The sequence below is a fragment of the Zootoca vivipara genome, chromosome 15 (assembly GCF_963506605.1).
Source record: "Zootoca vivipara chromosome 15, rZooViv1.1, whole genome shotgun sequence".
In the NCBI taxonomy this organism is placed as follows: domain Eukaryota; kingdom Metazoa; phylum Chordata; class Lepidosauria; order Squamata; family Lacertidae; genus Zootoca; species Zootoca vivipara.
The window spans coordinates 29,478,346-29,494,079 of NC_083290.1; the positions used below are offsets into that span (position 1 = coordinate 29,478,346).

The 15,734-nt window shown below is 49.4% G+C and overlaps 2 protein-coding genes across 5 annotated transcripts; both read right to left on the minus strand.

Moving 5' to 3' along the window:
- Positions 1-455: 455 nt before the first annotated feature.
- APOA5 (apolipoprotein A5) lies at positions 456-4,163 on the minus strand. 4 transcript variants are annotated; one of them, XM_035140154.2, is made up of 4 exons: positions 4,018-4,163; positions 3,644-3,810; positions 3,070-3,181; positions 456-1,405 (listed from the first exon to the last, which is right to left on the minus strand). In XM_035140154.2, the coding sequence occupies exons 2-4, from the start codon at positions 3,690-3,692 to the stop codon at positions 466-468; spliced, it is 1,101 nt and encodes a 366-aa protein (XP_034996045.1). In that variant the 5' UTR covers positions 3,693-3,810; positions 4,018-4,163; the 3' UTR covers positions 456-465. The 4 variants fall into 4 exon arrangements, with proteins under 4 accessions (XP_034996045.1, XP_034996048.1, XP_034996046.1 ...); XM_035140157.2 differs by having other exon boundaries at positions 3,644-3,707; positions 4,018-4,142; XM_035140155.2 differs by having other exon boundaries at positions 3,644-3,707; positions 3,950-4,112.
- A 4,384-nt stretch (positions 4,164-8,547) lies between these two features.
- APOA4 (apolipoprotein A4) lies at positions 8,548-13,790 on the minus strand. The gene is made up of 4 exons (XM_035140049.2): positions 13,674-13,790; positions 12,883-12,977; positions 11,477-11,603; positions 8,548-9,756 (listed from the first exon to the last, which is right to left on the minus strand). Exons 2-4 carry the CDS (start codon positions 12,929-12,931, stop codon positions 8,799-8,801), a joined length of 1,134 nt encoding a protein of 377 aa, XP_034995940.1. The 5' UTR covers positions 12,932-12,977; positions 13,674-13,790; the 3' UTR covers positions 8,548-8,798.
- Positions 13,791-15,734: the final 1,944 nt, after the last annotated feature.

Below are 15,734 nucleotides of genomic sequence, written 5' to 3' on the forward strand. Positions count from 1 at the left end.
TACTGAATTGCAACCAGCGTCTGGAAAGGCGGAACTGCTGGTGACTTCATAGGTTGTCAGGTGATGGACAGGTGGGCATGGTTTGGACCCAAAAATGCCCTGGACCTAATTGGGATGTGTGTGATTATGCCTGCAATGTGAAGGTTCCACATCACTGCTCTCATGGCTGTGGCCTCCTATTTAAATGTTTATCCCCTACCAAATAATAGAGAAAAGGAGAGGGGAGAAAATACTGTTTACCACAAGACATGATGTATTCGACTTAGCTGTATCCAATAATTCTACGGTCCTGTAATTTTGAAAAGGAGAATAAAAGCCACAGGAGGAGCAACGTGCCCAAAATAGGTCCCAACCATTAAAGTCTGATGTGGCAGTCTAGGGAAACCACTACTGCTCAGAAGGGTTTGATCTCCCCCACCCCAAAAGCAGGTTATTTCAAAGAGGCCTCCACTGCCTAATTTGCCTTCAATATAAGCTGGTGCTTGGCTCATTGAGACTCTGGAAAATATCCTTCCACAGGGAGTCTAGTTTGGCATGCAAGTCTTCCAGTGGCGTGGAGTTTTCCTGGAACTCTTCCAAGTATGAGGGTGTGGGAGAGAGCTTGGACTTCATTTCTTCCATCTCCCTGTCAGTGGTCCTTGTGAAGTTGTCTATCTGAAGGATTGTACCTCTCCTGAACTCCTCAATTCTCTCCTGAACCTCCTGAGCCATGTTTTCCAGGTAGGAGTCCACAGACAGCTGGTGGTTTTCTTGGCTTCTGTGGGAAGGATGTGCAACCCAAGTGCTGGGGTGGAGGCTCAGCTGCACCTTTAGTTGCTCCAGGTTCCTTTCAATCTGGAGGTGCAGAACCCTCGCATTGTGGGTGAGCTTGCCAGAGAATTCTTGTAGATATTGACTGAGTCGCTGGCCCATAACTGCAGTGTGAGGTGTTGTGTTTTTGTGGAGTTCTTCCATGGTACGGTGGATCTCAGTTGCCAACCTGTCAGCATATGGGTGGAAGATCTCCTTCACCTGGTCAATAAAGGTAGCTGCCTTTTCAGCAAAAGAGGCTGTAAACTTCTGGAACGCACCTGGAGTTTCCACCAACGGAGCCTCTGCGTTGAGGTTGGGCCTGAAATGCTGGTGCAATTCTCTTGCGCATAGCGAAACCTGTTCCATCAGCTGCTCTGTGAGGGGAGTCAGGCGGAGACGGAGAACTTCTATGTTCTGGCTGATTTTTTGGTGCGCCTCATCCATATAAGGAGAAAGTTTCCTCCGGAGGCTTTCGACCTCCCTCTGGATGATCTGCCGAAGTCCATCGGCGTCTTGGTAGAACTGGGGTCGGAATCTCCTTTGTCCTGGGGTCAACTTCTCAAGGACGTTTCCCACGTAGTTGGCTCCATCTTGGAGACTTTCCTTCACGTTTCTGAACAAAAGAGAGAATGCACACATTTGCAGAGGGGACACAGACCTGAAAATATAGTCTTGAGTCTGAGAGCCCATTATTAGGATCGTACCAATCCCGCCCCCTGTAACTGTTCCTTATGGCTTCAGCTTGACGACTGATCCACACTCCAGCCGGCATCTCTTCACCACTCTTAGCCTCTTCTCAGTTGTCATCACAAATCCCCCAAGACTGGTGCTCATTAAACAGACAAACAGGAATGCAAGTACAGTGGTACCTCGGTTCTTGGAAGTAATCTGTTCCAGAAGAATGTTCAAGTTCCAAAATGTTCGAAAAAGGTGGCCTGCAAATTTCATTGAGGAAATTGAGAAACGCACAGTGGAAGCCGTTCGACTTCCGAGGCACATTTGAAAATGGAAGCATTTACTTCCGGGTTTTCAGCATTTGAGTTCCAAAACATTCGTCAACGAAGACGTTCGAGAACTGAGGTACCACTGTATATGTTCCACACAACACTGCTCAGAATCCAGGCAAGCAGTTAAATTAATGATTAAATAAATACGTTGCAATGTAATAGCAAGCAGGTTTTCATCTTGTTTTAAACGTATTTGTTGTTTTTGTGTTTTAAGCTGTTTTTAGTTATCTTGAGATGGTGGTTTAGAAGGCGATTAATCAATCATCACCGTCACCCCCTGCATGTTGCACTGGGAGCCCAAACAATAGGGGAAGCCTCTACCAGTGGTCAATAGGGGAGACTCCTTCCCCTCGCTAGTTAATATTAAAGGCTGGTGAACCCCCCTCACCTCCCTCTTACCCCGAGAACCATCTCTAGCTGTGGGTTGCAGATGTGCAATTCCAGGATGTTACAGTGGAAAGGCAGGATATAATCTTACAAAATAAAAAGATCCTGGCTGCTGGGTCAGGTCAATGGAAGCCTATCTAGTCTAGAATCCTGCTCTCACAGTGACAGGCCAGAGGCCCCATTGGAAAACCCACAAGCAGGACCCCATTTCAATCAATGTTCCCAGCACAGTTTCCTTAGGCCTGATCAGGGGCTAATTCTGTTGGCTGTACTTGCTTTCTTCTGCCAATATGTCAGATGTTCTCTCCCCACAATGGTTCCCACCCCCAGGGCCGGCCCTATGGCCAGGCTGGGTGGCGCAGGGCGCCACGGTGCCGGCCCTCCAGGGGGGCGCATCGCAGCTGCGCCCGCCCGCTGGCCGCTCTTCCGCGCAGCAGCGCCCTCGGCAGTAGCGCTGCGTGCTGCGCCTGCCCGCCCACCCGTCGCACTGGGAAACGGGGCGGGGGGCGTCGGAGGGATCCGTCGCACCCCGGCGCCAGGGTGCCAGAGGTGCTTAAGACGGCCCTGCCCACCCCTTCCCCTACAAATCAGGGAATGGAGGGGTGGATAGTGTAGAAAACCTACAAGTTGTGTCCTTTGTTCTGTGAGAACCAGTGTGGTGTAATGGTTAGAGTGCCAGGCTCCACGCCTAGGAAACCAGGGTTCAAATCCCCATTCAGCCATGAAGTTCACTGGGTGACCCTGGGCCAGTCACCTGTCTCAGCCTAACCTACCTCACAGGGTTGTTGTGAGGATAAAAAAAATAGGGAAAAGGAGGATGATAAATGTCAGAAATGAAAAAGTACACAATTGTACTGATAAGCTTAGAGTGAATCAGACTCACTTCACCCCCTGCCCTCCTTTCAGCTGCTGGGCTTGCTCCGTGCTGCCCTTATCACGAGTCAGTTGGCTGAAGTAGTCCCAGACGTGGCTCTGCTGAAGACTGGCTGGAGACGCTGTGCAGATGAGGCAAAGAGGAAAGGACAAAAAGAAGACAGTCTATGGAAAAGCCAACCCACTCCCAACCAACAGAGTTCTCTCACATTGCTGGATTCTCATACTGAGAATGTTGCACAACAGTGCAAGCAACCAGGGAAGTCACCTGTGCAGCTCAGGGTCGTTCCTGCTCTTTAATGTAGCTGCTAGAGGGGTCTCCGGGGGGGGGGGACCCTCTGTGCCCAGGTGTCCAGAAGCTGAATCTATTAGGCACCGTGCCAGCAGCTCTGATTGGGACTTGTGACTAGAAGCAGAGCATTGTAAGCACTGTGTTAAGGCTGTAGCCCACAAACACATGCTCAGAGGTCTCCGAGCTGTCCCTAACACAACCCAGAACCTCCCCACTCTCCAAATGCACCTGTATATTATTATTACTATTATTATTATTATTATTATTATTATTTTATTAGAAAGAGCCTAACCTGAAAAGGTGGCCAGCAGCACTGCTAGGAGGGCAGCTTTGATGCACATGATGAAGCGAGGATTCTGCAACAAGGCGTTAAAGGGACATGTTAGCTGTGCAACCACAGCAATCAAGGATCTCCTCCGCCGTCAGACTCGGCTGAGTATGAATAATGCTCCTTCCAGGCTGTAAGATGAAGTTCATCTGCTTGATTATCCCTTATTTCAATTTTAAAAAACTGAGGAATTGGTTGATCAGAAAGGTGTACTTTTGTTTGCTTAGAACCCAAAGTTCACATGCCAGATTGTAACCACTTTTGCCTTACCTTATTCCTTCAGGTATTTTGCTCAGCTGCTACCAAATGGTAAGATTGTTCCCCCTGTGTCCTCCTACCTGTATGCTTGGCACTGGTCTCCTCGTGGTTGGCTCCTGTAGGTGCCCTGCTGCCGCACCCTTTTATATATGCCAGGCAGGATTCACTGCCTTGCACACAGCTGCAGAGCCAGCCAGCCTGGCCCTCGTTCCGTGTAAACACAACACGAAGGTTGAAAGACGTTGACAAAGAGATGACGTCTGCATCTGTCGTGAGCAGGGGACAGAGGGCTTACTTTGACCGGGGTGTGTGTGTGTGGTGGTGGTGGTTTCTGAGATAAGGGGGGTCTCTTTTGATCGACCCAGCTCTCTGTACTTGGGAGGCAAGCAGGAATCACCTGTGGCCTTTGCCTCCCCATCCCAGTTATTCAGTCTTCTGCAACTCCTGGCCCAAGCACAGGGGAAAGCATCATGGGACAATTAGTCCAAACTGGGTGAGAGTTCAAGGAAAGGAAAACACAGAGAGTGAACCCTGTGGGGGGTGGTGCCCTAACTGCATCCCAGGCAATGCTACCCTGGCCAAGGGAGCATTGAGATGCAGGAAGGTAAAGAAGCTGGAGCGGCTTTTTTTCTTTGTGTTGCTCTTGCCTCGTTCAAATCTTTCATTTCATGTAAAACTATCCCACCAATGAGGCTCGGTGGTTTGCAGTCCAACTCGGCAGGAAATGGCTTTGAAGGAGCAAGTGCAACTCTTTCCTTGGGAGGGTCCCAGCATTGCGAAGAGGTGAGCATGGCCTCTAAGCAAGAAATGCATGTAAACCGACAAGAGATTTCTTACAAAACATGAAGCAGGGCATAAATTAAATAATAATTACCGTAGTTATGTGTGTATAAGACCATTTTTATTATTATAAAATAATGTTAAAAATTAGGGGTCATCTTATACACGGATAGTGCTGAAGGAGGGGTGGGCGATTGTTTGCAGCTGCGAGCAGGAGATTGTCAGCGGTGATAGGGCAGGTGATTGGTGGCTGTGGCAAGGCCTGCTGTTGATTGGCTGCTGCTGCCGCAATTGTGCAGGTGATTTGCGGCTGCTGGCGGCTAGCGGGCAGACAATTGGTATCTTTGGCGGCAGGTGCAATTGTCAGTGCCGGTCCGGTGGGTGAACAATTTTCGGCAACCCCCCCCCCCAAGAAAAGCTCAACAACCCTGGGCAACCCCCCTTCCCCCCCCAAAAAAATACAGGTCATCTTACACACAGGGGCATGTTATACACAGAAAAATACGGTGCCCTGAGCAAGATGGGCAGAGTTACTGCAGGTTAAGGTGATGTTGAGGGACACGGGTGGCGATGTGAGTTAAACCACAGAGCCTAGGGCTTGCCGATCAGAAGGTTGGCAGTTCGAATCCCTGCGACGGGGTGAGCTCCCGTTGCTCGGTCCCGGCTCCTGCCAACCTAGCAGTTCAAAAGCAAGTGGAAGTGCAAGTAGATAAATAGGTACCCCTCCAGCGGGAAGGTAAGTGGCATTTCCGTGTGCTGCTCTGGTTCGCCAGAAGTGGCTTAGTCATGCTGGCCACATGACCCAGAAGCTGTATGCCGGTTCCCTCGGCCAGTAAAGCGAGATGAGTGCCGCAACCCCAGAGTCATCCGCAACTGGACCTAATGGTCAGGGGTCCCTTTACCTTTACCTTTAAGGTGATGCTGAGAACCAAAGCTGATACCCTCTCTCCACTGACCACCACAAACATGCATCTTTCAGGCCATTTCCCCCTGACTACTTTGAGTAAATGACTTTTTTTACACTACAGGTTTATGCCATTTTTTCGAGTATATTTCAGACTGCCATGGCTTCTTCCCTGAGAACATTGCCATAGATCTCCTGCAGTTCCCCCCAGGATTCTCTAGGAAGAGGGAACGTTGCTTAAGCCAGTTTAAACCTGTACTGTGTTCATGCAGGCATGGAAAGCAGCCTCAGAACCAGATCTCCATCTTGTACCAATGGCTGGGCTAAAGTAGCAGCACCAAAAAAAGGCTCAAACAGGGGCAAGCAAGGGCTTATCCACACTTCCTCTTGCAGGCGCGCCAGGTTCCGCCCAACATCATGGGTGCCCAGCATGCATGTGTGACGCCACACATGCTGCATATGACATCACACACTTGGAGGAGCACCGGCGCACCCTCCGAAAGGCCCGGTGGGGCCTGCTGTGGCTGCAGTGGGCTCTGTCGGGCCCAGCCACTGCTGTGACGGGCTCTGTAGAAATCCTCTACTGCAGTGGAAGGGGCCAACGGAGACCACCTGGCTATAGAATATTGAGGGGCACCGGCTCATTCACTGAAAAATTTGTGGGTACCTGGGCACCCACAGCCCTGCCGAGATGGCGCCAGTGTCCTCTTGTCCCCAAGGTAAAGCGCTCTTTAGCACTCAGTCGAAAAGCACAGGATTGCTGTTTGTTCCCACTGAAAACTAAAGAACAGGTTTTCCCTGGAAGAGGAGTAGGACAATGGAGAAACCACTCTGACCTGAACTTTCTGGGCATGAGACAAATGGGAGGTGAGGATGAGCCCTAATTCAATACAAAAAATTCCTTCCAGTAGCACCTTAGAGACCAACTAAGTTTGTCATAGGTATGAGCTTTCGTGTGCATGCACACTTCTTCAGATACACTGAAACGGAAGTCACCAGACCCTAATTCAATGTTCACAAGGCCCTAATTCAATGTTCACGTGAGTTGCCCTGGCACCTAATTTGTAAATTGGCAGGCATGTGGGGAGAAAGAACTGTTTTGAGAGAAAACAATCCAATGACAGCAACCCTCCCCCATCTCTTCCATGTCTGTAGGGAGTTTGGGGTGCTCCCCCCCAATCTTCAGCCATTCAGAACACATCCCTGGCCAAGGCCCTCAATGACCACAGAGCTATTCCCAGCAAAAACCTCTGTGCGAATATTCAGAAGAGGTCAGAGTGTGCAGAGCCAGCCAAGACCAGCTTGTGGCCAGGGGAAGTTCCAAGCAGTCATTGCTCCCAAGCTGGTATCAAAGGGCAGCCCAGCCAGCCCCCAATTCTTCCCAAAGGATAGGCCTCTCCCTATGCAACTCACCCCCACCAGCAATCTCTAGCCCATGTCTTCCTGGGCAGAAATGCACTCCCTGGTGCCGGAGGGGAGATATATTTTCTTCCCTGCAACCTTTCCAAAAGTGGTTTCAACCAATAGATTCAACTTACAAGAAAGAAGATTGAAAACTAAACATTAGGAAGAACTTTCCGATGGTAAAAGCCGTTTGACCATGGAACAAACTACCTCAGAAAGTGGTAGACTCTCATTCATTGGAGGTTTTTAAGCAGACGTTGGATGACCATCTGTCAGGGTTGTTTTAGTTGAGATTCCTGCATTGCATGGGGTTGGACTAGATGACCCTTGGGGGTCCCTGGCAACTGTACAATTATATGAATCTATAGTGCTCTGCATGGTCCAGCTCCTTTCACTAAAGCAACCTTCCACAACTTGGTGCCCTCCCTAATTTTTAGACTCCATGTTGGCTTGGGGGGTGAGGGAGTGTTGATAGGAACTGCAGTCCAAAACATCTGGATGTCATCAACTTGCAAGAGGTCACACTAAAGACTGAAGCACCCCGAAGCTCCTTGCACTTTGAAACTTCATCTCCCCACTTTGTCCTTCCCATGGTCTGTAATTAGCAAATTGCAATCTTGCCAGATCAAAGCTATGTGCCTTGCAAGGTTCCTCAAAGGTTTCCATGCTGCTAGATCAAAGCTTTGCGCTCATCTCCTGTCAAGTCAGCTCAGATCATCTCTGCTAAAATGGAGTCATTAACGCCTCATGTCTAACTGCAGACACGCAAACCTAGTGGTATTTTTGCCTTTTCTACTAGCAAGCCAAAATTCTTATGTGAAAACAGAGAGGAGTCTTAAACCTGATGTTCAAATGCACATCACAGCAAGAGGAGCTACTTGAAAGATGTTGCTTGTAGCATGAGACATTTTAATACTTTTGCCCATCCACCTACGGTACCCATTTCTTTAAAAACTCTTGGATAGATGCCATCTGGACCCAGTTCCTGGTCCCCAGTTCCCCACCCTCCCACCATTGCTGGTAGGAACACCTTCCCCACCCCAGTTTCTGCTGAAAGCACATAGACTCTCCCTCTCTAAGTCCCATGTAAGCTTTTTCTCCCACCCAATGTGAAATTTCATTTCAGCTGAAAGAACCTGCACTGTGTCAGACACTGCTATAGTGGCTGATACCTTTCCCTCTAACAACTGAATGCTTGTGAACATTCCTTGGCATCACACTCAATCAATGGTGCTGCAGTGGGGAGGCATTCCCAGAGAGGCAGGTGACAATCAGGTTGCAGCCTATTTATGTAACAGATTTTTATTTATTTTTTCAAAAACACACACCTGTGAATTTATCATTTTTGCAATAAAAGTCTCCCTGGGTGGGGGGATGCTCAGCTCTGTCCCCACCATTCAGCCAAGGGCATTCCCATTTTCCTCTTCAAAAACACTTTCATTTGGGATCAGATTCCTCCATCCCACCCACCCCTTCCCTTCCAAGGTGGACCACATTAAGGGACAAAAGAGCAACCCGCAGGTATTGCTGAGGAGTTTGTTTATTGCAGCAGAGAGTGTGTGTGTCTGGGCACACAACAGTGCATGGAGATTGTTAGCAGCAGTGGACAGAGAGGGTAGTAGAAATGTGGCCACCAGCACCGCCCCAAACATTTATTCTGGGCTGCAGCATCCTGAATCTTGCCAGGAGTCCTGTTTTCGGTGGTGTTTCAGTGGTGGCTTCAAGCAGAAGACACGCTGGGGCCGTGGTGTCAGAAATATAAGGTGCCTTCTACTATTCCTCCGAAGAGGGGAGAAGGGCCTTTTCAGTGGCCATCTGCTTGAGGCTGTCAAAGAAGGAATTGAGCCTGTCCCTCACGTCTTTCTCCAGGAAGCTCAAGTGATCCTCCGTCTCACCAGCGTAAGGCTCCAGCTTCTTCTTCATCTCCTCCACCTTCTGCACCAGGAGCCTGTTGAAATTCTCTCCATAGGGCCCCACCACCTGACGGAACTCCTCGATTTGCAGGTCGATCTTTTTGTTCAAGCCTTCCACGTAGGGCGTCAGAGATTCGCGCAGGTCAGCCGCGTCCCCCTGCAGCTTCTCCCTCAGCTCCTGGGCAAGAGGGCTCAGCTTGAGGCGCAGATCCTCGGTCCTCTCCGAGAGCTGGGCCCGCAGATCCTCGATGCTCTTCTTCATCTGGAAAGACAGTCCCTCCAGCTGGCGGTTCAGCTGCTCTTGGGCGTCCTGGGTGTAGGGAGACAGGCTTTTCCGCAGCTCTACCATGGTTTGGTCCACCTTGCCCTTCAGCTCATCAGCATAGGGTGTCAGGCTCCCTTTGATGTCCTCCACCTTCTGGTTGACCTGCTGCTGCAGCTCATCGGCATAGGGAGACAGGGAGGTCCGGAGGCTGCCCATGTTCTCCTGCAGCTTGGCCTGCACCTCCTGGGCCAGGGCCTCCAGCTTCCTGCGCAGCTCTCCAGCATTCTGGTTCAGCCGGGCCTTCAGCTTCTCTGCATAAGGGGCCAGGTTGGCCTCCAGCTCCCGAATGTTCCTGCCGATTGCTGATTGGAAGTCGTCGGTGTGAGGGGCCAACTGAGCTCGGAGCTGCTGCAGCTCCTGCTGGATTTGCTGCTTCAGCCTCTCGGACTCTCCTGCCAGCCGAAGCTGCAGGTCTGTAGCAAAGGGGACCACCTTGTTCTGCATCTCCCTGGCATAGGTGTTGAGGGCCTGGACGTTGCCTTGGAAGAGGGTGCTGTGGAGGAGCAGGAGGAGAGAGGTGAGCAGACAGACAAGCACTCCTTGGCTCCCAAAACGCTTGGGAGTTTCAGCGTTCTTGCTGCCGTGGATTTCCCTCTGGTGCCCGGTGGCCACAGTTGCCCATCCATCTCCACCGCTGCAACACACAGCGCAGCAGCCGTGGCACTTTCCCACGCCCCCCCCCTGCGCTTGTGTCCCAACCCCGAGGTTTGTTCCCAGGCTGATCCTGTCCCTTCCAAGCCAGTTCTGAGAGGACAGCAGTTCAGGGCTTGCACCCTACACCAAAGGTGAGGAGCCTCAGGCCCAGAAGTTCAATGCATGCCCCCCCAGGCCTATACACCTGGCCCTCAAGAGCCAGTGTTCAAAATTAGCTGGGCACCAGGTACGTTTTGAGAAGAAGTGGAGATGTTTGGTTGCCAGGTTTGGCACCTAACATCTCCACCCTGGCTGGCTGGCATGGCTGCAATGGTGCACCAGTCAGCTGATCTGTGGGGCAGTGCAGCACCCAAAGAGACATGTCTTTCGGTGCTGCATGCATGAGACAGTGATTCACGCAGCAGGCATGTTTTATATCTCAGTTTCTAACACTGCATAGGTCTCTCCCCAGGCTGCATCCCTCACTGGTCCTATGCTAGTGATATTGACTGGCTGGAATGTCTGAACCCTGACAATACCTCTTGTTTCCTGAACAGAGGATAGAGGGTAGTGGGCATCTTGTAAAGTCCACCGCTGCTGTGAGACATGCCCCCCCCCCTCCCCAGAAGGTTGCTAAGAAGGGAAAGTGGCCCTTGGGCTGACAGAGACTCCCCACCCCTGCCCTACAACAAGGGCGAGCCATGTGTAGTACAACCCTGCATGCAGCACGTCACCCAATCCAGCAGATTATCATCTCCCGGAGAATGCCCCCCCCCGGCAAAAAAACTACAGAAACACGAGCCCCACCCCTGCCTTATATTCTGCTCATTCTTTGTGTCTTTGCTGGTTTAGGTATTGCACAGGCTTTGAAGTGACCTCAAAAGTCACCTAGTTTTTTATTTGAAAAAATCACTATTTAAATTAAAAACAAGTTTCCAAATAATAGTAAGTGACATTAAAAGAAGAAGATCTTTAAAAAAGCAGCTAAATGTGTGTGTGTGTGTGCGTGTGTGTGCGTGCGTGCATGCATGCATGCGCAGAAGCAAAATAAAATCCTCACATGATAAAACAGCAGTATCAAACTATTTCACAGCAAATACCCTATAATCTATCTAATGCCTCTGAGTGAATTTTGAAAGCCTTCCCATGACACCTGAAGCTTAAAAGTGACAGGTGATCTAGCAAAGATTTTAAGTGGCAACAACAGGAGGAGATGGACATGTGTTTGCAACGGGAGCGGGAAACCTGGGGGGTGTTGTTGTTGTTTTTAAAATGTATTAAATTAAAAGAATTTGGTTTAATTTGTAATCATTTGGAAAAATCAATAAAATAATATTTTTTTTAAAAAAAAGTGACAGGAGAATGGGGAGGGGTTATCTCACAAGTAGGGTGCCCCATCAAAAAGACCCTTCCCTCCTTACCAACTGCCTTGCCTTCAAAGGCAAATGGAGAAGCTCGGAAAGGGACAAGGGAGCAAGCAGGCAAGGGGGGTGGGGTGGGGGGGTGGGGGTGTCCCTAAGCCCAGTCACCATCATGAGCATTCCCCACCTCCACCGGCCCTGGAGGAAACAGCTACTCACTTCATCCTCTTGCTGATTTCTGACTGCTGGACTTGATCCACCGTCTCCTTGGCATTGTTGCCCATATCAGTGAAGTACTTCCAGACCACGTCAGCCACCTGGTCGGCGCTGATCTCGGCCTGGGCCCCTACAAGGATGAGGAGGGAGCAGGTTGGTGCTGTGTGTGACCCGGCTCAGAGCCTCCCACCCCAACTCCTCTGCCACTTGCCAATGTCCCACGTGTCTGCAGAGCCACAGCTGAACTCACATCATTTATGGGAATACTGGGAGAACCACACAGACCCTTCCCTTTAAGAATGCATGCACATATCCATCAAGTTTGGGTAGGACCAGGACTTTTTCAAACAGATGAGGCCTCTCAGCAAGGCTTCCAAGTTTAATGTATGCTGCCAGGCCCAGCACAGAAAGGCTAGCCACATGCTTCTTTCCACATGCCCAGATTTGCCAGTTTTCCTTTCCATTTCAAGCAGGCACCCTGTTTCAGCCTGATCTGCCTCCTACTCTGAAATCCAGTCTCTCGGTTTGCTTTTCTCCTGGCCAGTACATTGAGGTTTCTCAAACAATGTTATTGCCAGGCAGAGGACCTTCTGAGCAGTGATGCCCTCCCTTTGGGACGCCCTCCCATCAAATGCCAAGGAGATAAAGAACTACACAATTTCTAGAATAAAAAAATTCCTTCAGTAGCACCTTAAAGACTAACTAAGGACCTATTGCAGTCATCAGCAGTCGTTAACAGTCATCAACAGGTTTACCACTCCTATCAGCCCATCACCCATTCCCATCACCCCCACCTTCTGAATATACATAAGGGTCTGGTGACTTCTGTTTCAGTGTATCTGACGAAGTGTGCATGCACACGAAAGCTCATACCAAAATAAAAACTTAGTTGGTCTTTAAGATGCTACTGAAGGAATTTTTTTATTTTGTTTCGACTCAGACCAACACAGCTACCTACCTGTAACTAAGACACCTGCAGGCAACCCTGTATCAGGAAGTTTTTAAAGTTTGACGTTTTGTTATGTGTTTATGTGTTGGAAGCCACCCAGATGGGTGGGGAATAATAATAATAATAATAATAATAATAATAATAATAATAATAATAATAATAATAATTGTAACAACTGGGCAAAGGGCTTTAGTAAAGAATCAATCTGCTGTGCACGACTCACAAGGTTTTAGCTTAATCACACTGATTTGCTACACCTGAGCTGCAAGACAAGCATCACTCGGTAAATTCTGAGATCTGAGCTACGCAGCATTTCTCCCACTATGCCTTGACCGGCCAGCGCAACAAGAAATAGGTCAGTGAGAATTTACAAAGACTGAACAATATTTAGAATTCAACAGTTGGAAATAGGACCAGAGTGAGTGCAGATAACAGGATCAGCAAAGCCCTTCTGGGTTACCTGTGATAGCCAAGAGGCTGAGGATCAAGGCTGCTGCCTTCAGAGTCATCTTTTGTGGCTGGGGGGTTTCAGACACCACCGTTTAAGGATCAGATCTGCGAAGAAGAAGAAGAAGAAGAAGAAGAAGAAGAAGAAGAAGAAGAAGAAGAAGAAGAAGAAGAAGAAGAAGAAGAAGAAGAAGAAGAAGAAGAAGAAGAAGAAGGGTCAAAACTAAGTCAGTGGCATTGCCATAAACACAGCCCCCTGATCTCACTCTTAGCCTTGCTCCAGCATCCCCTCCAAATTCCTGCCCCCCTTCCCCATCCCCATCTCTTATGGCTCTTAAGACATATTTTCTACATCACTTAGACCACCCTTAGCATTGCGCCCTCCAGATGTTGCTGTACTACAACTCCCATTAGACCTTGTAGTCCAATAACCTATGGTTGTTGGCAAAGGCAGAATTAGGCAGCTGAAGCTTCGCTGCTTAGCCCTGAATCTGAGCTGGGGGGGGGAGAGGGGAGAACCACAGAGGTCCCCCCCCTCAAAACAACTTGAAAGGTAAGGCCAGATTAAAATTGGCCAGAGGTTTCCCCTTCTAACTATAGGTTGGGATAGAAATAAGGGGATCACAAAGGCAGTGCCCCGCTCTTCAAGTTCCCAGTAAGTAAAGCAGCACAAAACCTCCCCTGCTGCATTCTCCTGAACCAAACAGGGCTCCTAGCCCATCAGCAGCACCCTCCACGTCAATAGAAGAGCAATGTTCAAGCCTGAACCCTGCAGGCAGCTCGGCTCAGCTCAGCTCAGCTCACCTCTTCTCCTTGCGCTGTCTCCTCAAGGTGGCTCAGCCTGCTTTGCCCATCCAAATTTATACTCCTCCGATCAGCTTCTTCCTGCTTCCACGCAGCAGGCTGCTGACACATCCTCAAGCTTTTGGACTTTAGCAGGAGCGCAAACGTGGACGAGGGCTGGATGGCAGCAAGGGACCCCCCCCCCCCCGGGTCTTATCTGCTGGGCAAGCAGAGCTCTTAGCAGAAACAGCCACGCCAGCCTCTGACAGAAAGGCAAAACAACGCTTATGGGGGGGGCAGCAGCGTGGGAGTGCATGCTCTCACAAAAGAATTCATGAGGACTTGTAACTGCAATTGTGCACACTGTGCGGACCCTATCCCCCCTATGGGAACAGCACCAAGATATGTCAGGTTCTTCGAATTGACCCCACCGCCCCAATCTCGCAGGCTGTCATCATGGCAAGGCAACAGTTACATACAGCTTCTCCAGAAGGTCATTCAAACAAACAACCTTTCCGAATGCTGGATTTGCGCACACGCCCCTTCGCATATCAACGAAGGGATTCCCCTGATAAGCACCACCTTACTTTGGACCAATTCAGATCTACCTACCTTCTTCAGAGGAACCTCACGTTCCTGACACCAAACTCCCAATATATCTACCTAAGCGGTTGCGCTGTGAGGTCCCTGCACAAGGAGTTTTCAGGGACAGGGGACCATATCCCTATGACAGCCTACCGGCCATTTAAAGAACAGGAGGTCCCCAGCCCCCATGACTCATGGCCGAATCAAGCCAAACGGGGAAACGTGGCTCCGCGGATTCCTTCCTGCATATGGAGCCTTCGCAAACCACCTTGACGTCCTCCGTCTTGCGGACGTCCTTCTACAGTTCATCAAAGAATCAGAAGCCATCACACTTGCGGTTCTAACCCAACTCACCCAAGTTCGTCTCCTTTCGACAAAGAACAGATTATGCACAGATTATTTATTATTTTCAATTGGAGGCGCTTGCAAACTAATAGGCACAGAATGCTGCTCTTACGTGTCAGACCAGACTCTCGACATCACCGGCCATCTTCAGACGCTCAACTCCCTCACCGAGACTTTACAATAAATTCCTCACGGGGGACTCTCTGACTGGGACCCATGGTCTTGGCTACCGTCGACCACATGGGTCCGCAACCTCGCTAAAGGGATTTTACTAATTCTCATGTCCGTCATGTTGTTCCTCACCCTCTTCTGCTGCTGCATACAGTGCTTCCCCACCATGATGACAGCACTCCGCAGGCCGCCACCCCTCAAATCCAAGCCCCCCTTCGAACCGGCACCACATACCCCAAGGTTGTTCCAATGTACCACCTGGGGAATGGAGAATACGTCACTGTCAATTATGTGAGGCAATGATTGGTTGTTATATACAACAATATTGCCTGAGAGAGGGGACTGTTATAGAAAATTATTGGGGGGGGCAGGACACCATTATTAATGAACAGAGAGGGGTGACCAAATTTGACAGCTGCATCTACCCAGAATCCTGTTCAACGCCATCTTCCCCATCTCCTCCCGCTTGGACACAACCCTGCCTTAAGGAAGGCTTAAGGATCAGCATATGCACACATTTCTCAACGTTAGCATAAGTTCACACATTTCCCCTCTTCACCTTCCCCTCCACCCCAGAACAAAACAATGACAGCGATTCACATTTTCAAGCCAGCAATAGCCTGTTAATCCTTTAAAAGGATTCAATGAGGTTTGGGTATACATTGCAACACTGACAGCCAAAAGATACCTTTGTTTCAACCTCCGAGATGATGTTTCCATGAAAAAAGGAGGGGGAAAGCTGCCCAAAAACAAAGTGACAGTTCACTCAATAGTACAATCATTGAATAATGCAGCCCTTTATTATATGTCTCCTTATTATGTGCCTTTTTATACGTCTCTGGGAAATCTAGCCTTTTCCTTTAGATTGTCTCAACAGAACCTTTTTGCCTTAAGTTATGCCAGAATCTCTCTGTATTAGAATTGCTTTTTTATATCTTAGAACCTTTATATATCAGGACTACTACCTTTTGCATAGAATTC

Coding starts and splice junctions, on each gene's coding strand:
- APOA5 (XM_035140154.2), bottom strand. CDS start 3,692: ATGTGCATCAAAGCTGCCCTCCTAGCAGTGCTGCTGGCCACCTTTTCA. Junction 3,182..3,643: donor GCTGCTGGCCACCTTTTCAG/GTTAGGCTCTTT, acceptor TCATCTGCACAG/CGTCTCCAGCCAGTCTTCAG. Junction 1,406..3,069: donor AAAGGAGGGCAGGGGGTGAA/GTGAGTCTGATT, acceptor TCTTTTGTTCAG/AAACGTGAAGGAAAGTCTCC.
- APOA4 (XM_035140049.2), bottom strand. CDS start 12,931: ATGACTCTGAAGGCAGCAGCCTTGATCCTCAGCCTCTTGGCTATCACA. Junction 11,604..12,882: donor CAGCCTCTTGGCTATCACAG/GTAACCCAGAAG, acceptor TCATCCTTGTAG/GGGCCCAGGCCGAGATCAGC. Junction 9,757..11,476: donor GAAATCAGCAAGAGGATGAA/GTGAGTAGCTGT, acceptor GCTCCTCCACAG/CACCCTCTTCCAAGGCAACG.